The 21,957-nt window shown below is 48.3% G+C and overlaps 1 protein-coding gene across 2 annotated transcripts in view; it reads left to right on the top strand.

Annotated features, from left to right (window-relative positions):
* The window catches only part of DIS3L2 (DIS3 like 3'-5' exoribonuclease 2), a 215,250-nt gene that overhangs the window by 176,047 nt on the left and 17,246 nt on the right, over positions 1 to 21,957 (top strand). For both annotated transcript variants that reach the window (XM_081142279.1, XM_081142280.1), the window contains exon 14: positions 10,352 to 10,431. In XM_081142279.1, the coding sequence (XP_080998405.1) occupies positions 10,352 to 10,431 (80 nt within the window). The remainder of the gene's footprint in view (positions 1 to 10,351; positions 10,432 to 21,957) is intronic.

Below are 21,957 nucleotides of genomic sequence, written 5' to 3'. Positions count from 1 at the left end.
AGAGGAGTTGAAAAGTCCAAGGGAACAGGAGACACATGGGGTGACCTTGCCATCAGGAGGAGCGCCCTCAGTCCCACCCCTGCTGGTGCCATGCAAAGGCACGGACAATGCCACTTTTAATAAATCATGAAGGATCCTGAATGCCCGTTTTTGTCCGTTTTCAATGGGCCTGGGGCATGTTGCTTAAGATATAGGCAACCATTTGTGCCGGGTCCCCAGCTACTCAAAGTGCTCTCTTGACTATGTAATGGAGTCTTTGCATATGTGATTTTGGGGGAGATTTCTTCAGATTTCTGTAGCTAGTCACAGTAAAGGTGACCTCGTGGGCAGCGTGGGCCATTGTCATCCTTCACACATGCAGCTTTTGAGTGATGCTGAGCTTTGTGGGGTATCCATGCAGCACCTAATTCAATCACACATCTGACCCTTGCCTCTCTTTGGCACCGTCCCCCTCTCTGTGCTCAGTGTGCTGCTAGGGCCTCTGCATACACCCTGGCTGTCCTCTGGAGGCATTGGTGTGAAACAGAGCCCTGGGCCATTTTTCCCACTTTCAGAACTCTTGGCCCCCTGGAGACTCTGGCCTGGGGAGTGGAGTGGCTGCTGTTCTCATGCCGGTGTGCACACAAAGTCGCCTGTTGGAAGGGCCTTTTAAAAGTCCCTGCTGGTTTCCACAGTGGAGTCTTGGGAAGCAAAGGGAAGAATAACCTGGGGTCATTAAGGGCTGGTGTGGTCATTTCCTTAATCATTTGTGAGCATTAGGAGCCTCATTTTCTATAAAGAGGAACAGCAGCTTCCTCTGCTTATTAATAACAAACAGCTAGAATTTATGCAGCACCTGCCTCTTGCCAAGTGCTGTCACATGTTACCTCATTCAATCCTAAGCCTTAGACTCATTTTTACAGATGAGGAAACTGAGACTGGAGCTAAGTAACTTGTTAAAGGTCCCATCACTGGAAGTAGCAGAACTAGGATGGAAACAGTCCTCATTCTGCTTAATTTTTAAATTTCTTGTGGTGGTGGTAGTTTTATATTCATCTACATATCTGAGGAAATGGATCCAGTCTAGTCCTAGGATAACTTTGAAGTGTTATTTGAAAATACTGTTATGATTCCATTTATATAACATTCTTGCAATGGTAACATTATGCAGCTGGAGAGCAGGTTGGTGGTTGCAGGAGGAAGGTATGGTGGTGGGGGGAGAGGCGGGTAGCCTGGGGATCTACGTGATGAGGGAATAGCCCCATATCCAGGCTGCAGTGACAGTTACTCGCCTCTACATGTGTGACCAGATAACATAGGACTGGACACACTATGGCACCAATGTCGGTTTCCTGGGTTTGATGTTGTATCATAATTGTATAAGGTGTCACCTTTGACAGAAATTGGGGAAAGAGTACCAGGAACTCTCTGTACACTCTGTGATTTCTGTAAATCTATAATTATCTCAAAACAAAAAAGTGGGTCTGCTTTATTCACTTGTGTGGGACACAGGCGTTGCACCTGGGAAAAAGCCACGTCTCAGCTCAGGGGCTACCTGCCCTCAGAAAGCAGTCCCCATCACACGATGTAGGTGGCCTGGGAGGGGAACGCCACCTAGAAGAGGGTCCAGGTGTCAGCCTCTGTCACATGTAACCTGGCATTCTGAGTCAGGGACCCTGAGCTCTAGTTGCAGGGCTGTAGTTGTGAGCTCCGGGACAAGGTTCATGACTCTTTGTCCCACATATAAAGTAGGAGTGGTACCAGCACTGTCCTCTGAGGTTGCTGAGAGGATCCAGCAAGAGGGCACATTAATGTGCTTAGCACAGAAAGATTCGTTGAGTGAGCTCAGTAAGTCTTGACTGTTCTCATTACCGTCATCGGTAGTATTCTGCCTATTCCCAAGTTGTACCCTGCATGCTGTAGCCAGGCCAGTGTCATAGGGACTCACAGGACAGTGCATAATGACTCTCATTTTTCTGGTTTTGGTCATTTATTCCTTCCACAATTATGTCTTGAGTACCTACTTTGCCGAAGACACTGGTAGGTATTGGGGATACAGTGATGGGCCTGACCTGGGTGGTCTGTGCCCAAGGAGAGCTGAAGGTCTCAGTTTTCTACCATCTGTGTCTTTCACATCCTCACTTTCTTGCCAGACTCACCCCAGGCCTCACCTCCTCCCCACAGGCCACTCTACCAGATCCTTCTCTGAGTTCCGCCAGCTCTGGGGGCAGTGTGACTTGGTCACATGTGCCAGCCTGGACTGTCCTTTTTCCCCTCCCGTAGTTTCCAGTGCAGTACCAAGCAACACAGACCCATGCTCAGGAAGGGCTGATACTGTAGGCCTGTGTCCCAGGCAGGGGGATTGCAGCAAAAGCACGAGCTCATAGGAGTGCTAGAAAGGGAACTTAGGCCGTCTAATGGGCAGAAAGTTGGACCAGAGGGTCCCCAAGTCTCTGTAGAGTATGAGAGCCTCTGACTGCCCCGACTCTAGCCCAGAGCCCTAGAGAGATTGTACAGAGGTCAAAAGGAAACCAAGTTTCTGCTAATGAAAATGTTCCCCTCAGGTTACTGCGAAACTTTTTTTAACATTTAACATTATGTCTAGTTTCTTAAATGATTTTCAATTATGTTTGATTATCCAACGATTCTCTATTTACTAAAGGTGATTTTTCTGTTAGCTAGGCAAATAGAAATTCTGTTCATTTTCTTTCTTACTGGATCCTGGCACTTCCTAATGCCCTCAACTAATAACCTCTTTAAATTTTTTTGGTTTTTGCATTTCAGCTTAGCTGTAAACTTTTTTTGTACTTTCTTTAAACTTCACAATTCCCATATGTTCTTTGGTTTTTACCATAATTAGAATGGTATCTATTAGATTGATAGGTTGTTCTATAAAGGAAAAGGCTATTTAAATTATTTTGGATGAGAATAGGAACCTCAGGTAACCCCAGGTATGTGCCTCCAAGGTGTCCCTTCCAGATTGTTCTGAGCACTTCAGATCAACAGCATTTTGTGCCTGGGTGGCACTGGACAGCTATTCTTCTGCCAGGAGGTGCTGCTGAGCCTGCCGCTGTAGGTTGATAAGTTGAAGACAGGTAGCATGAGCAGGGGAGAGGGGCAGCCTGGCTGCCCCAGGACCAGAAAGGACCTTAGAATGTTGTCCTGGAATATGTTGTCCAGACATTTGACCTTGTCTGGGAGGAAGGAAGTAGAATTAGCGTGGAATGGTGCCATGAACTTTGACAGTTGCTCTTGGCCACATAAGAGAGCCTTAAGTAGTAAAATTCTTAACTGTCACCTCTTTCTCATTAAAACATCCAAAGATGTGAGTACTGTTCCTTCTGGAATCCTCAGAGCTTCTATTCTCACAGATTTAGCAGGGACATATTAGAGGTGCTTCCTTCCAGTAAACGTAGAAAACTCCTCACATTCATCCATAAAACAGAACATAAGAACATAGAGAAACGCAGCTCCATTTTACAGGTGGGAAGGCTAAGGCCATCAGAACCCACCACCACCCTGGTGTCTGGGAGAGAACAGAAACAAGCCCAGAGCTGCAGGCTCCCAGCTTGGGGTTACATAACTCCCAACTCCTCAAGTCCCTGGAAACTGAGGCCAGTTCCCTGGAAGATCATTCTGTTCTCTCCTGTTTTTTCAACATCGAGCCAGCTTGATTACAGCTCTGAGGGTTGTGGGAGACCATCCCATTTTCTCTTTTCCATGAACCGGATGCCTACCGTCATGCTCGTTGTTCCATCGGCTGAATTCAAACCTGCCTGGGTCTCAGTTTTACAGGCGTTTGGCTTATGTATTGAAGAACCTTATTTTATTTATGTATATCTTCACCTGTCTCCAAAGAGGATTCGAGAAGACTTACAGCAGAGGAACTGACCCATGAGTACAATAGAAAGAAAGACAATCAGAACAAACTTTGTGGGGAAGGGAGATTTTCATAAGGTTATTTCTTCTAACAAACCTCATCTAAAATCAAGGGACACTTTTCCTAGCTCTCAAAGCACTTTCTCATGTAAGACTTGATATTGGGGACATTAAATGTTATAGTGGATAGATTTCACATTTAGGGCAAATGAAAAAGGAGGTTTTATAAGGCTATTTCTTAAAACAAACTTTGGTGAAAATTGAAGGATGATTAAAACAGCTCGAGGAAGGCAAGTGAGCTGGTGAGCAAGCTCCTGCCGTCCTGTCCACAGCGTAACTTGCCTGTGGCCTCACTTGCCTCAAGGAAAACTTAGCCGGCCTCCCTGCGTGAGCTAGTGGCCTCACGCGAGGCTGCCTCCTCCCTGCTGGGTGTGGGAGAAGCTGCGCCAGAGGCTCTGCCAGGTCTGCAGTGGGGAGAGTCTCCACTGTGTGGGGCAGGGCCTCAAGCTTTAGAAAGCAGATAGCTAACTGGCGGACTGATAACTTCTAAATGCAAAGGGACCCACACGACATCTCCCCTCCCTGGAGGAGCCAGATGCAGTCCCCACAGTCAACACTGTCACTTTCCTTGGGAAGCAGTTTTGGGCGACTCTAGTCCCTGAATGGTGGTTGGCCCCAGATGGTCCCAGAGCTCTGAGCTGGCAATGTTCCAGCACAGTCACCCTCCTTGGCCGTGAAAATCATCGAAGATGCTTCAGCTCTGAGTGAGAGGAGCGGAATGGTTTCAAGTTCCTGACCCTGACTCTGTGTGACACGTGCAGACTTGCTCACCATGCTTTGTGGTCACTGTTGTCACATTGCCCAGAAATTTGAGGGGCAGCAGAGTGACCCAGTGACCAGGTAAGGCCTGATGAGGAAAATGGGCAGGGAGACATCTGTGCTGCTGAAGGAGACCCTGGGTGGTGAATGTGCTCTTCTGGGCTGTTTCCACCCAGTAACAGAGGCAGAGGGGATGCGGGGCAGTGGTCAGCAGAGCACTGCAGCCCTGGCCCTGCTGGCGAGTGATAACATGACCCTCAGAAGAGGAGACAGCGTGGCAGGCAGGAGAAGCCAGGCTTCTTCCCTCCTGGGACTGGCCTGTGGGCTGAAGCAAACGGGGTGAGCCCCAAGCTCTGCCCCTGAGGCTCCCAACTGAGGAGCAGCCTTCCTAGGGGCCGACTGTGGCTCCAGAGACCGGGCCTTTCTTCTGAGCAGGTAAAACCTCTGCACTGAAAAATCCTGGTCCTGTCATTTTTAACCATAATGAGAATAGAACGATCTTCTGGAACAAGGTGCAATGGAGTCAGGAGAAGTGGCCTTAAGTGAAAACACAGCTGTGGGGTTTAGAGACGGTGCCTCGGGGAGGCGTCATCCAGTGGGAGCGGCCAGCCTCACTATAGACTTTCCAACACTAATGAGTCGGGAACTCCGTGCTGAACGGGGTTGAGCTTGATGGGTCCCTGTGCCAGCAGATGGATGTATTTTTCTTGAAAGACCAAGGTGCCAGAAATCTCCATGATTACGTTACTGGAGCGAGGTTCTTTTTTGTGGTTTGCGAAGTTGAGCGTCAGGACTGCAGGATTCTCTTGCTCTTTCTCGCTCTTATTTTTTCCAGGTCAGAACCAGAGCCTGGGGTGGGGAGGAAAATCCTGCTGAATGAGCAAGTTCTTTCTTAAAAAGCTCACTCCAAGTCCAAAAAGACTTCAGTGGACTTAGGAGAAAGAAACTTAATACATTGCCATAGAATCATTGTGAACCAAGTAAAGCCAAGTCCACAGCATCTTTGTCTTATAAAAGAAAGCAAAGAGGAGATGGAAAAAAAGAAATAATGCTTAGGAAATCCAAACCAAACAAGGGAAACTAAGGAAGGAAAACTAAAGATCACCTCAGAGAATGAAGATTTCCTTCTAATAAGACTTTCAATTACAAAACCAGGCCCAGGTAGAAGTGCTTTTCTGTTCTTTCTCCTTGCCATAATGACATACCTGAAATGTTTGAACTCGGACGGAGTTTGCCACTTGCAGCGTGAGAGTTGGACACCCTGCAAGACTAGTGGACTGTGCGGGGAAGAGTCAACCACGGAGCGGCTGGAGGCTTCCCAGGCTGGTCCTTGACCCGCGTTTGAACCTTGGTCCTAATAGCTAGCAGATTGAAGCAGGCTCGAGGCCTCCCGGAGAACCCATGTCTGTTTGAACTTGAACAAGCCCAGCCACAGAACTAGCGCTATGCATCTACTACCTACCTCTCAGTGCGCCCCTGTGAGAGGAGCTCAGTGCTGGACCCTGGGGTCACCCCTGGTCTATGACAGTGCAGCCCGCAAGTGCCATCCAGGCCACGGTCAGAGAGAGACCTGATTGCCCATCAGAGGTCATCGTGGAGCTATTGTGGACAAGACAGGCGAATCCTAGACTTCTTGATGCATTTTTTGCCCATCCAGGGTCAGGCCAGGTGTTTTCAAAACAGCAGAAGCACTGATCTGGTACCTTCCTTAGCTGATGGAGCTTAATGCCAAGTGGCCTGAGCATGATGTGTACCTGACATATGGAAGACTGCTTGCTCGCGAGCCCAGGGAACATCTGCATGCCACCCTTAGCCACCCTTTCCTATCCCATCCCATCACTCTTCTTTGGGTCACCTCATGAGTATGATCTGGCTCTTTGGCTTCACTGGGTTGGCCTCCAAAATAAGGTCACATTTCCTTCAATGGTTACATTCAGTGACTTCCATGCATACCCCTCTCCTGCTTAGCCTGGGGCATTTACTCTTCTCCTTAGGTTCACCTGAAGGGTCTTCGTCAAGGAATGTCTGAGGCCCTGAGGAAGACTTAGTCCTGAATCAGTCCTTCTTGTTGCTCACCTGTGGCCACTTGCTGGGAGGATGGCCCCGCTGCCTCTCTTGTTCCCCCAGCCCCCAGCCCAAAGAGGCTGAAGGCAGGTCTCTTGTAGTTCCAGCAACCTCAGCAGGGCCTACATCCTGCCTACCCATGGCATACGGGGAAAGGCTCTGCTCTTCTGAGGGTTCTAGCCCCTTCCACTCACCCCAGATCCTCAGCTCACCCATGCTGCCGGTTTCCCAGAGGCCCACGCTGTAGCATAAGAACTGGTCAGAAGGGGTCCCAGCAGGAGTCTCACCCTCTTGCTACCCTGAGCCTGCCCTCCTCTGTGATCTAGCATGAGCCCCTGAAAGTGGAAGGCTCTTCCATGTCGTGCCCAAGGGAGATGTCCTGTCCTTTGTCCAAAAGAAAGCCTTTCTCCTAACTAGACCATCCAGAGGCCTCCTTCCTCTGCCGGCAGAGTGGCCTGTGACTGCCCTTGGGGCCCTTGCTGCCTCCCCTCCTTGCTCAATACCAAGAATGCTGCACAGTCAGAACTGCCTGGTTCACTGGGGAGGGCTCCTCCTGCTTGACGTGGCAGCTGCCTGTGGAAAGGAAAAGATAAGCCCTCCTGATGTCTTAGATGGCTGTCATTCCAGCAGACCCACTTTCCAGGCTGCGCCTCTCCGTGGGTTGGTCCCTGCAGGCCCTGGCTATAGCCAGCATGGACACTGATGGCAGCCTGGTTCATATGGTGTGGTCAGCAGCTACTGTTGAGTGAAGGACTGTGTGCACCTCTTCATAGGCACCACTAAGAGGGGAGCACTGGGTACCGAGAGAATTGGAGCCGCTGCTTGTCGTCTGGTGGCACAGTTACTGAGTGGGGCAGATGTGAGGCAGCATTTCCTTACTGCAGTAAGAGGAGGAATAACAAACTTGGGTTGCCCTGACAGGCGTGGCTCAGCGGTTGAGCATCGACCCAGGATCCAGGTGATCAGGGTTTGATTCCCGGTCAGGGCACATGCCCGGGTTGCGGGCTCCATCCCCAGTCGGGGGCATGCGGGAGGCAGCCGGTCAGTGACTCTCTCATCATTGATGTTTCCATCTCTCTCTCTCCCTCTCCTTTCCTCTCTCTGAAATCAATAAAGATACATTAAAAAAACACACAAAAAAAACTTGGGTGAAATAGGAAGACTAAAGAAAGGTCTGTCCAACCACATCAAAATGTGCGGAGGGCAGGGCAGCCCACAGGGGGCTAGTTATGTGTCTGCAAGTCAGTGACTGGAGCACTGAGTCATTCGTTGTAAACAAGACGTTCTTTTTTAAATCCTCACCCGAGGATATGTTTTTTTTATTGATTTTAGAGAGAGAGAAAGGGGGAGAGAGAAAAAAGACATCAGTGTGAGAGAGAATATCAGTTGCCTCCCATATGTGCCCCAACCGGGAATCAAACCCACAGCCCTTTGATGTCCAGGACGGTGCTCAACCAGCGGTGCCACATGGCCAGGGCCTGCTACCGTTTTGCTCTTGTTCCTTCCAGTCTTTCTTCTGTGCAGTCTTTGTTATTTACATCATCTTCTTATATATAATCAAGTATGCATCCTGAGTTTTTTCCATCTAACCCAGATATGTTCCCAGATTAATAAGAATTCTTCATAAACAGTGTAACGGCTGCATACTCTTCTGCATTGACTCTGGTGTAGTTTATTAACCATTCCACTATTGCTGATCTTTTAGAGTCTTTCCAGCAGATAACACTGAGGTGAACAGTTTTGCAAAAACAGTTTTTCCTCCTGCATTTATAATAATTTTTTTAAGCCATAGATTCATAACTTAAATCACTAAGTCAAAGGATTTAAACATTTCTAAGCAGCAAAGTCTTCAAAACAGACTAGATGGACATAGACCCGACCTTAGCTGCAGGGGAGAGGAGGTAAAGAGAAAGAGATTGTATTGAATAGACTTTTTAAATAATTGCTTTCCGTTTTGCTGAAGGAGGGCTGGGAAGAACCAGGCAGTGCTCTGCAGGGAAACAGCCTTTGACCAAAGTCTCTGGCTTCGTGGCGGTGAAGGGCTTGTTTCTGGTTCTGTGTTTTCATCTGGGTCAGTAAGAGGACGCCCATTCCTGCGAGCTCACTTCCCTCTAAGGAGCGAGAACTCGTCCAGCATCTAATGATGCAGATCATTAGCTCTGTTAACAGCCTTGCAGTTAGAAAAAAGTTATAATAATGTATCCTCCTAATGTGCAGTTAATTTTAGTGAAAAGTTCCCTAGTGATTTAAAAAAACAGTGAGTTTGTAAATCTAGTCACTGGCTCTGCGTTTGGAAATGTTAAAGCTGCCGTAGCCGACTCGGCTCTAGCAGGACACACAGAACCTCCTGAGCTCCGGCTCCCAGCGACGCAGATGGAGTTCTGCACTCACCTGAGCACTAAACGCCCCCCTCCGGGATCCAGGAAGTGAGACCATTACCAGAGTCCTTGTTCCTGACCTTTCCTAACCAGAGAGAGCTAATGCGTGCCTCCAGGTTAACATGTCCACAGTTAAACTTTTGACTCCCTATCCATGTCCAAGTTCAGTCTTCCCACCAGCAATGGAACAGCCACCTGCCTGGTTAGTCAAATAAAGAATTGAACCATCCTTGAGTTCTTCTTTTCCATCCTAACCACTCCCCAACATCAAATCTATCAGTACATCCTGTCTAGTCTACTTCTAAAAGTTCACTTCAAAGATAGATCTCAAATTGTTCATTTCTGTCCCTCTTGCTTGCCTGCCCTCTATGTCCAGACCCCATCACTGCCCGTCTGCTCTTCTCAGTAGCCTCCTGCAGGGCTCCTGCTTCGCTTTCTCCCCAACAGTCTGGTCTCTACATGGTAGCCAGAGGGATCTTGGTAAAGCATAACTTGGATCATGTCATCTACCACTTCCGTAAAACATGTCATAGTCCTTCCTTTGCTATTAAATAAAGGCCAAAATTTCTAATGTAGCCAAGGAGGTCCTGCATTTCCTGCCCTGGCCTTCCTCTCCAGCATCACTGCCCACTGTGTCCCCTACATCTAGTGAGTTCTCTTGAGCAGCCACCTTCAGTAACTGTACCTTCTGCACCACGGCTTCTATGCTCTCTGCTGAGAACCTTCTACTCTCCCCATCCTTCCCCTCATGGTCCCGGTAACCTCCTCCTTTCTGCAGTCCTAGTCTAGGCCCAGTTATTTACTTCTATAGAAACGGGAGTTTTCCCTGCTTCAGAGGACCTATTTTAATTTGAAGGTTTTTATGTGTATAGTCACTTATTAGTTTATGTCGTTGATGTCCGTCTCCTGCACTAGAGTGTAAGATCATGAAGGAGGCCCCTTTCTGCTGCTGTTCACTGTTCTTTCCCCATCAGCCAGCTTAGTGTCCCAGGTAGGTGCTTAATAAATAATTGGTTGCATGCTCAATGAATAAGTAGAGTCCTGGTAATAGTCCTTATTGACAACAGTGTCCCTGTAAGGCATGGGCTCTTCCCAGAGGTAGCAGGCCCTGGTTCTCCACATGTCGGCTGGAGAGAATGTGATTTTGCTTATTTTTTTTTCCTTTCAGCTGTCAGAATGAACCGAGCATGCTGCCTAAAACTTACGTGTTTTTCTCTTCTCTCTTTCTTCAGCTTAAGCTTGCTTTCACTCTGGACCACGAGACTGGATTGCCTCAAGGATGTCACATCTACGAGTACCGCGACAGCAACAAGTAAGCCACTCAGAGAGAAGGAGTGTCAGCTCGCTGTGTCCTGTAGGGGTAGCACCTGTGGGCTTTCTACACTGGGCTCCTACATAGGGATTGTCAGGCGGAGAATCACACTTTTGCGACTGTACTAGAAAATGGGTGGCAGAAAAAATATTTCTCCTATAACACCTCTTTTGCCCCTAAATAGAGAACTTGTGGTGCTTGTGTAGGAGCAGTTGTGCTGTTTGACATGTGTGTCCCGAGGCCTTCCTTTCCAGGACCCAGCTGTCCTCCAGACCGGCCCTGCTTTCATCCCAGCCATGTGCTGCTAATTCTGTTCACTGTGTGACTTTGGCTCTCATCGCAGTTCTGTCTGACTACACTTGTGTTTGCAGGTTTTGTTGTGATCGTCTACCTTGTGAACTTTGTGGTTGGGGGATTTCTGAGAACTTCCAGAGGTGTAACCTGGTGGCCTTATTAGAAAGGTGACACCTGGCATGCTTCATAGCCCCTCCTTTTCCTGGCAGATGCCACCGTGACTATGTTTTTGTCTGTGAGAAAGTGAAAGTGGTAGTGAGCAAGGCAAAGGGAGTATGCCCTGATGTTGACAATGACAGTGAGGATGGTGACGCATAATGATGGCAGCCAGCGTTGAGGACCGCTGCTGGGTGTTAGCGCAGTACTCAGACATTACACTTGCTACCCAGTTAGATCCTCATGACAACCCAAAGACTTTTCTTTTACCATATGCTGCTGCAGCGAGCCCTCGAGTTTTCTTTTATTATTGTTGTGTCTGTAGAAGCTGAGTTCGAGGACACTTGCTCACCGTCACTGGCCAAGCTGTGAGCGCTGTGTGAGGCAGAGTCACATTATCATGTTTACTCCAGGGAGAGAATAGACAGAAGACAACTACTGTCCCACGTTGCTGCCTTTGGAAACCTCAGTCGGTGACAAGAACGGTCCCAATATGGACTTGAGGACAGCATGCTGTGGTCTAAATGTTTAAAGATCCAAGCTACTTAATTGTATTCAGTGGAAGGAAGCAAATAGTCACACGCCAATGGGACTACACATTATCTTCCAGAAGAGAAACTCGTGTCTTCCTCACAGCTCTTGCTTTGTTGTGGGTTGGGATGGTCCCTGGGTGTCTCATGATCTAATCACCATTCATTTTGCTTTCATGGCAGTATTACCCTGTGTAATTTACCTGTAGGAGTGTGTCACTATGAGCTGCTGTGCACCCTTGGTGCCCACCAAGGTAATAATTTAGGAGAGGCTGGCCACGCATCCCTTAACACCGTCCTTCCTCCCCTTGGATGGCACTGTTCCAGGCTACGTAGGCCATGGTGTTGGAACTGCCATCTCAGCTTCTTGTAGTGCTTGAGTCAACAGAGAAGTAGGGCTGGACTTCTCTGGAGTCCAGGTACTGGTGGGGACAACTGAGCAAGTCTCTGGGTGGCAAGGGCGAGCATCACTAGGGAATAGGAGAAACTTTAGCCTTCAGCGCCTTGGCAATCTGTTCTGCCACCCTGCTTGTCAGTGTCACCTCTGCTTGCTGGACGGTGGTGGATGGTAGTCCAGTGCATGGAGATCGTGGCAGCAGAACTGGTCTTTAGGCCCAGGAGGTTTTACAGACTCCATTTCTGGCCTGACTCTTCACACCCTGAAACAAAGGTTGGCAGGGTTTTGGTTCAGTGGGAGGGCACTGGCCCTACTTCCTTGAAGTTCATGTGGTCCAATGACAACAACTTAGGTTGTCTTTGAAGCTGAAAGGAGAAAATAGCCTGGCTCTGTTTCTTGGCCCAACCCCTAGCTCCTAATATACATATGTATCAGAGTAGGCAATGTAAGAGGAGAATTTAGGGGTGATGCTGAGCTGCCCATGTGCCCTGCAGGGAGGGCAGCAAGGCCCGGGTCAGCGTGGCTGCCTCCTGTGTTGCTTACATTACCTTGGGGTTACAGTAACCCAGTCTCCCACAGATGTAATGTGGCCAGGGCAGGGAGAAGCTCTTAATCAGTTGTGTGCGTCAGCACCCTTTCCCTGCTGCTGGGAGGTGGGGGAGGGATGGAGCCTGAAATCATGTTGTAATTCCCCTGCTGCTGGGTCAGGGTACTGAGCCCTCCGTGGTGCTCACTAGCTCCTGTTGCTCTCTAAGGCTGGACTGGTGAGAGTGAGAATATACAGGAGCCAGCCACAGTGGGAGATCGTGCTGGACAGAGCCGTGCAGACACATCAGTGCACATGCAGGGGTGCCCGATCCATGTCTCAGTGAGTGTTACAACTTAATGTCCAACCCACTCTTTCCCTCTATAGTGTGCACACGGAAAAACATTTTTACAATAAACTCGCTTCTGTAAACGTATTTTTGAATTTTGACATGCCTAGAGGAAAGTACAGGAGTCATATGCGTCTAGTTCAGAGGAGCATTAGCATGAACACACCTACGTAACTACCACCCAGATCAAGAAATAGGACATTTCAGCACCCCAGGAGCTCCCCTCATGCCCTCTCTCTTGTCCCAAAGGAATCCATTATCTTAACTTCAAACACTGTAAATTAGTTCTGCTTGGCTTTGAGCTTTGTGTAAATGGAATCATTCAATGCATTCTCTCTTGTGTCTGAATTCATCTTTGTTGCTGCATCTAGCTATGATCCATGCATTTTCATTGCTGCAATACTTTCCTTATATGCATACATGACAGTTTATCCAATCTGTGTTAATTCAACCAACATCTGGGTTATTTCCAGTTTGGGGTTATTATAAATCTGCTTGTCCATGTCTTCTGGTGCATGTATGCATACATGCATGTATTTCTTTTGCATATGTAACTAGAAGTGAAATTGCTGAATCATAGAGAAAATACCCACTTTAATGGGTACTGCCAAACAATGTTTCCAAGTGGTTATACCAGGTTAACACTTCCACCTGCAACATGTGAGACTTCATATGTTTACTGGCTATTCAGTAGAGGGCCTTTTCAAATTTCGTGCCTGTTTGGCTATTGGGTTTTCTGTTTTTCTTATTGATTTGTATTTGTCTCTATTCTGGATATGAGTCCTTTGTTGCGTATACATGTTGCAAATATCTTCTACTCAGTAGCTTGCTGTTTTACTCATTTTGGTGGTGTTTTGATGAACAGAAGTTCATTTCATTGTCATTCAGTGTATCAAATTTTTTCATTATGGTCAATTCTTCTTATATCCCATTTAAGAAATCTGTATCAAAGTCCTGCAGATGTGTTTGTATTAGTGTTCTCCAGAGAAACAGAAACAATAATATATGTACATATACGTATACATATATATATAGACCTATATAGATAGAGAGAGAGAGAGATTGATTTATTTTCAGAGATCAGCTCATATGGTCATGGAGACTGAGAAGTCCCATGATGTGCTGTCTTCAAGCTGGAAACCCAAGAAAGCTGGGAGTGTAATTTAGTGGAGTCCAAAGGCCTGAGAACCAGGGCAGTCCATGGTGTAAATCTCAGTCTGAGGGCAGGAGAAGGTGAGGTGAGATGCCCAGCTCAAGAAGTGAGACAGGATAAAGGTGTGAATTGCTCCTTCCTCTGCCTTCAACAGATTGGATGATGCCACCCACCCTAGGAGGGCTGTCTGCTTTACCGAATCCACTGTTTCAGATGCTCATAGACACACCCGGACATCTTCACAGACACACTCAGAAATAATGTGTAGCCCTGGCTGGGTATGTCAGTTGGTTAGAGTATTGTCCTGATACACCAAGGTTGTAGGTTCAATCCCCAGTCAGGGCACATACAAGAATCAACCAGTGAATGCATAAATAAGTGGAACAACAAATCTATGTTTCTTTCTCTCCCTCCCTCCCTCCCTCCCTCCCTCCCTCCCTCCCTCCCTCCCTCCCTCCGTCTCAAATCAATAAATAAATAAATAAATAAGAAAAAAAAGAATGTTTAAGCTGGGCACTCCATGGCCAGTCTAGTCGACACAGAAAATTACCCATCAAATTTTCCTGCATTATCTTCTAGAAGCTCTATTGTATTACCTTTTATATTTGATGCCTATAATCTACTCAGAACTGTTTTTTTAATATGGTACAGCAAGTTTCATTTTTTTACATATGGATATCTAGTTAATCCAGCATCATTTGTTGAAAAGAGTTTCCCACTGGTCCACAGTGCCACCTTTATCAAAAATGAGGTGTCCACATATGCATGGTCTGTTTCTGTACTGTTTTGTTTCACTGATCTGTAGGTCTGTTCCTGTGCCAGTACCACACTGTCCTAATTGTATCTTTGTTAAAAGTTCTGATGTCCGGTAGAGCTGCACTTTCCACGTTGCTCCTCTTTATAGTCTATAAAGAGCATCTAAGCTACTCTTGGCCCTTTCAGTTTCCATATAAATTTTATAATCAGATGGTCAGTTGCCACACACATGCACACAGACTTTCTGGGATTTATACTGAGATTGCTTTGAACTAGAAATCAATTTGGGAAAAACTGACGATTTTATGATACTGAGTCTTCTACTTCACAGACATGGTGTATCTCCGTCTTTATTTAGGTCCTCTCTAAACCTCCTCAATAACGTTGTTTAATTTCCTATGTAGCGTCTTGCTTGTCTTTCCTTAGATTACTCCGAGTATTTGATATTTGTGATACTACTTTAAATGGTATTTATAAATCTCCTTTTCTCTTTATTGCCGATATATGGAAATATAACTTATTTTTATTGACCCTGTAGCCAGCCAGTGATGTTGCTAAATTTATTTATTAAATTCAAGTAATTTGTAGATTTTTTATTTTCTATATACCCAAGTCATATCATCTTCAAATAGTGACAGTTTTACTTTTTCCCCCCCAATTCTCACACCATGTATTTCTTTTTCTTGCCTTATTGCACTGTGAAGTATTTAATGGAAGTGATGACAGCAGGCATCCATGTCTTGTTCTTGATCTCAGTGAGAAGGGTTTTTACCACAAACTTAGATTATGAAAATTTGCACTGGAATATTCTTTAGTATACCCTTGATTTCACTTGTCCCCAAGATGAGCTTTTAATTTGGGAATACTTTAAAGTTTGGAATGTGGCAGTGATGGTTTGTATCCTAGGAGCTCAAAGAATAGAATCAGTTTTACATTTTAGAGAAAATGAGCTGATGTTTATCACAAGACTGTGGCTCTTTATTTTAACCTTGTGAAGAAGATTTTGCCTTTTCCATTTTACAGATGGATCTCATGGCTGGTACAGATGAGCAGGAATTCAAAGAGATGTATTGGACCCAAAGCTCAGGCTGTTCTTACTACCCCCTAGTTCCCTGTAAGAATATTGAATGTATAACCCCCAAAGTCACAAAATTATCACTTTTGTCTTAGATCTCCAAGAGAAAAGTTGTTAAACTGCTTCAACGGTGTATTTAATATCCTTTCCTTTCCCCTCCTCCATATCAGTTTATGTCAAATCTGTCCCATCCCACCTTTCTCTGATTTCCATTACCATGGAAACAAACTTGGGCTTTGGTGAGTCTCACAGGAAAGGAGCCCTTCCTTCCTTCCTGAGACCCTGAAGGGCTGCACCTGCAGCTCTCCTCAGCCGCCTGGCTGAGCCACCCACCAGGCTAGGTACAGGGCCTTCTCTGGCCTCTGCTGCCTTGTGTGCTCTTGTCTGATGCCAGAGGGTGGAAGGCAGTGACTGAGAGCTTTCTTCCCGGTCAGGCTGCTTGGGTCATGGCTGTGTGTTTTTAAGATCTTTATAGTCTCAGTTTGAGGATTATGAAGTCTGTGCAGATGCCCAGACGCTTTCTCTGCTGAGATTTGGAGAAAAGAAGGAAGAGTACAGGGAGGGTAGAGCCCGGCTCACACCCAGACTGGCCCTGCTGGCGAGGTGAGGGTGTCCTTGTCCTCACAGCCCTCCTTCTGTACCCCAGGAGCTACCCAAGGATGGCCCGAGAGTTCCCTGCAAGGCAGAATTCTAGGACACTGGAACTCTGACACTAAACACTTGAGATTCTCAAAGACCTTGTTAAAGAGAATAAGTGTTTTCTCAGTTGACTTAACACAGGGTTACCTTCAGCAAACAGCTTTTTTCCTCCTCAAACTTCTTTTGTACAACTTGGCCTTTTTCTTTATGCCTCTCCTTGCAATGACTGCAGTTCTCTCTGTTCCAGGGAACCACTTGGTGCTGCAGCAAGCCAGTGTGGCTTGGAGCCCTTTGTTTGTTTTTTCCAGGTGCTTTTTAGCGCGTGGTGACATGCTTTGACCCAGAAGAGAGGATAGACGGGATCGCCTATTTGTTCTCTCTGTGCCTCTACCTGCCACATATGTACCTTTTTCAGAATTTCCTGGCGTGACTCATGTCTCTTTTTCTGCTTCTGGGTATTTGTGCACCCACAGATTTGCATCCTGGAGGAAGACTGCTCTTTGGCCCCTAAGGCTAGCTTTATGAGCAGAAGGCTAGACTGGGCAGTTATTAAACCCAAGGAGCTTGCCCCTTTCCAAGACTTGGAGGAGTTCTGAAGAGGCTCGTGATATTCAGGCTCTCCCTGTGTGATGAACAGGCCACTCAGTTCCCTGTAGGAGGACATGTACCTCGGCCCCCTCCATGCCATGTGTTGAGCCAGACTCCAGGGCACATTCAGATACTTAGGGTATCTGCACAGAGGGATTTGCTGCTCTCTCAGGTACCTGGGAGTCCAGAGCCCAGGCCCAGGCCATAGAGGCCTGAGGAACTCTCAGGGAGGTTAGTCCATGCAGGAAATGGGCCGCAGGATTGCATCTTGGCCCCAAGCCTGAAGCCAGGTGCCCGTGGCTATTACCTCTTGCAGCTGCTGGCAGGTGACCAGAACGTGCTTGGCTTGCTCTGCTCTTGGCCGTGCTCTCTGTGGAGAGGTGTTTCGGATCTGTCTTCACTGCCACTCCCAGGCTCTCTGAGGCATTGTGGCTTTTTCTTGGTGGTTGGACAGGAAGCCTCCAGAGCCTGAAGGAGTTGCACTTGATAACAAAGACCATCGAATGATATAAATCGCTGAGAGGCTGCTTCATTTATTGAGGAGGAATTGAACATGATCACTCTTTGTTCTCAGCACACTGCTCCAGTGGTTGGAGCCCAGATGAGCAAGAGAGCTCACTGAGGGACTCAGCAGGTGCCCAACCCATGGCCACTGAGTCAATGAAAGGAAGGGCGGACTCACGTAGCTACTCTGAAAACCCAACACAGCACGGCCTAGCTGAGATACAGAACACACACCACTCCCTGACTCGTCCACCCCGAGGCTGTGCCAGGCACTGCTGGGCCAGGCTCCCAGGAAAAGATGAGGGCGACATGGTCTCTGCCCCCCAAGTCCAGGATGGTCAGTGGGGGGCAGGTTCCAAATGTCAGAGTGGCCTGGATGTTAGAGGAGGTGGCTCATTTGCTGGGATTGAGGACCCTGCTGTCACCACTCTGGAACTGAAGTGCTGTGGGGAGCACTCGGGAGTGAGACCCGCAGCGGCGGGGCGCCAGCTCACCCCGCAGCACGCCCCTCTCAGAACAATGGGCCCTCAGTCCTCTGCAGCTTCCTTGTGCACCGTCGGGTGTCTCCTCCACGCCCCACATGGGCGGGCGAGCCACTGGCATAGATAAATGCCTGAATGTTTGAGCCATCTGGAACCTTAGGGAGGGACTGTTCTGTAGAACCATATTGTCACCTGGAAAGGGATTTCTTATTTCAAGCACCGAAACTTTTTTTTTCATACAGTCATGTTTTTATTATTATTATTAATATGATGAAGCAACTCTGTACAAGGATTTTTATAAAGGGGGAAACGTGCTAAAGACAGCCGTTTGAATCGGAGAGCAAACTGCAGAGAACTGGGGAGGGAAAGAAAGGAGGTGGTCTACCCCCAGGGACTACACAAGGTACTAGCAACAGACACAGAGAACAGGGCACAGACTGACAGAGAAGCTCACAAAAGTCAAATTTAAAGCAATAGGAAGGAGGCACCAAAACTTTTAATTTTTATACCTGTTTGCTTTGATAGTGTCAACTGGACATAACGTAGCCCTTCTAATACTTGGGATTATTCAGTGTTTAGATTGTGATGTTGGAGTGCTTCCCTGTGGTCTGCTGCGCTGTACCGTGCCTCCATCTGCACCAGATGCCCCCCAGTGCAGGTGTTTAACTTGTCCTTATGAGGCCCTGCCCCACCTGTACTGTGGCCGCCTTTACAGTCACCTGTCACTCTCCACCGCTGCTAGAAGCTGCCGCTAGTGCCCTCTCCAGCCTGGTATGAGTATGAGGCCCATGGGAGTGTGAGATAGCTAGAAAGCCAAGTGGAGGGTCAGAGTAGTTCACGAAGAGAAGAGGCTCCGAGTGACTCCCCTTGAGTCATACTGGGCACCTGGCTCCCACACCTGTGCTGGCTGCTCACAGTTGTCATTGTTGGTTTTCCTGGTTCTCCCTATGTTTCCGATATTCAAGATTGTGTGCTGTCGAGTTCCAGACAAGCGAGACAAGGCTGTGCTCTTTAAATCGACTTTGAACTGAATTGTTTAGTGCGTTTGTCATGCTAGAAAGTTCTTCCTTAGTTCTCTCAGCCCTCCAGTTCAATCTAAATCTGTCCCTCTTGTTAGTCTTCAGCATAGACCAAAGACCAATTAGCTGGTTGCCATCTTTTGTGTCGTAAATATTCTAAGAAGCCATCAGATTCTCCAGTGTTCTGTCCTTGAAGCTGAAGGAATTCTTCACCTCCTTGGGCTTTTTCCAGCTGTCCATGTCATCAGACATAACTCTCATGTTGCTTGTGTACCTCAGACCCCCCTCACACACACAACACGCTCCTGTGTGCCCTGTGAGGCAGGCTCCTGTCTTGGGCGTTGTAGAAACCTCTTTGTGGGTAGAGGGTGGCGGGTGAGCATAAAACCACTTTGCTTAGATCGTCTGAGGGATCTATTGCCCACAGTGCTAAGAACACTTTGTGGGAGCTCAGGAAATAAGTGCCCAAGAAAGAGCCAGTTTATGACTCTAAAAGAATTGATGGGGGAACCCAGGGAGGAAGGAGGGATGACTACGTGTCCATCTTCTGATTCCTGTGCCCAAGGGCAAGGGTGGTATCTGTCCCAGCCCCAGCACGATGCCTGGAATGCTGTAGATGCCCAGCAAGTGCTGGCTGACCAGCTCCGGAAGCTGGCTGCCTCTGCTCTTACCCCTTGTGTTCTATGTTAACATTCTTCTATTTGTTAATAACAGCAGACTCTTGACACCTTAAGGTTTTTATAATAATAGTAATGAATATGTATGAAATACTTAACAGTATGCCAGGCCTGATCGTGGGAGGAGCTGCAGCCAGGGACCCACACCGGGCCCTGTGGGGCCTTGGGCAGGGCCTCCTCCCAGCTGGGGGCAGCCAGGCTGAGGCCAGAGAGCCCTGGGTGTGGTGGTCTCTGCCCAGGAGAGCAGAGCTTACCTGACAGAGGCCTGGGTGGAACCAACTAGTCCTCCCAGTCATGAATGGCTGCCCCGCCTGGCCTGAGCTACTCGTGAAGGCCACTGCTGATGCAAAAATCTTGCCAGTGTCCCAGGTGCCTAGCTTTCTTAGAGCGTCTCTAAGTCGTAGATAAACAGGGCTCCTCTACACCTGGGCTGCCTTAAAAGAGGAACTTGGAGCAGCTGGTCAGGGAAGTGAACGATGGAGCCCTGACGTTGGCATTTGCTGGCCTCGCAGTCTGACTCTCTATCAACTCAGCCCACCTGGAGGGTGAAGGGCCTAATCTGATTGTTCTGGCCTTGGGTCTAAAGTAGAGTGGAGGGTGGCACCCAGAGGGCTGAAGTCTTTACACAGCCTTGTCTGGCAGCTTTCAGTGGCCAGAGCCCTGGGGGAGAGATGGGGTAAAACCAGCTGTCTCCTTGCACTCCCCTACCTGCCCCTTCCCATGTGCCGAGGGAGAGCTGGTGCCTCGGTGCCCCATGGATGTTGGCTGTGTGTGTCTGAGCAGGGACATGATGATGTTGGGGAGCCCAAGGCTCTGGATGGGAACATATTCATTTAAACCACTCTGAACCTAGTTCATAAAACTGTGGGTCAATATTTTAAAAGTCATGTATGAAGAGCTGTGCCAGACTCAACATACTGCATCCCAGTGGGTGACAAGACAAGTGTTAGTTCAGTGGAAACAGCCCAGGAAGAGAGAGTTCTTTAATTATCAGCTGGGTTTCATATTTATAATAGGGCAGACTGCCCTTGGATAAGAGTATTCATTGATCAGGTGACCACCACATGTGCCAGCACACCATCACCTTGTGCTGGGTCTAAGCAATAACCACCCACGGGCGAGTAGGAATCTCACTAGAGCAGATTCACTGAGTCCCCCTAGGCCAGCAGAAGCTGTCTTCATTCTTTCTACCGAGTTCAGGCACCTGCCTTCCAGCAGGGATAGCCAAAAGGAAGCCGCAGGAACTGAACTGCCACTCCCAGGCCCTTCTCCTGGTTGCTGCACTCTCATTCCCAAAACAGGCCTTGTTTTCCCCTCAGTGTTTTCTGTGGAGCAGTAGGCACCTATTTGTTCCACTAACTTTTCATCAGCACCTACACATGCCCTTAGCCCTGGGATGCAGAGATGAGCGAGGCCTGCTACCCAGGCAGGAAAATTGGTGATCCAGTGACAAGTTCTGGGCCTGAGCTGAGCCTTGAAAATTCAGTAGGACAGCGTGGAGAAGATGGGCTGGGGTGTGGCAGGAAGAGGCAGCAGTGTTGAAGCCCCAGGGGGAATCCCAGAGAGTCTGGTGCCCATCAGCCAAGAGGAGGCCCAATGACAGGGTATGGAGATGCCCATTTCCTTGTGACTTGGTGGGGAGCTGGGCTGAGGCCAGGAGCCAGCCAGCAAGAGCTACAGGGACCAAGGGAGCTACAGCCTTTGGTTCAAGAAGCCACATCCCTGGTGCTGAGAGCCTTTGCAGGCCTTGCCACCTTGGCTGGCCCACTCCGGCAGCGCCCAGCCTCTGTAGATCTCAATCGCTGAGGTTGGGGGAGACACAAAAACACAGATTCCCTCTTTATGGCTGAGGAACCAGATTCCTGTTTTGCCCAGTCCAGAAAACCCTCTTCTCCTAGACACATTACTTTTCCTTCACCTGCCCCAGGCAGGCCGGGGCCTCAGTGACCCTGGAAGGCCCTCCCCACCTGCAGTGTGACGGTGAAGAACAGTCTCTGGAGTCAAAAAGACCAGTCTCCACATCACAGCCCTGCCACGGTCTGGAGATGTGACCTACGCGCTCCCTATACTTGGCCTTTCAGACACCTGGTGTCCCTCTGTAAAGGTTAGGGCTGGAACGCCCCTCCCTATGCAAGGCTTCCGTGAGGAGTTGAGATGCTGCACATAGACAGCTCAGCCTGAGACCAGCAGCTGCTCTTTTTCCCTTGTAGCCGTTAGTGGCCATGAGCCTGGGGTGGTGGCCCTCAGTGGGAGCTGCTCCAGCAACAGTGGGGCCAAGAGCGTCTGGGAAGGTGAGCAAAGCTTTCTCAACTTGCAAAAACAAAGCAGCTGGGCTTCCCAGGAACATGTGTCTCATCCTCCCTTATCTAGCTGTCGTCTGT

This window comes from Miniopterus schreibersii (genome assembly GCF_964146895.1).
Source record: "Miniopterus schreibersii genome assembly, chromosome: 7".
In the NCBI taxonomy this organism is placed as follows: Eukaryota; Metazoa; Chordata; class Mammalia; order Chiroptera; family Miniopteridae; genus Miniopterus; species Miniopterus schreibersii.
This window is presented reverse-complemented; position numbering and strand designations above follow the sequence as displayed.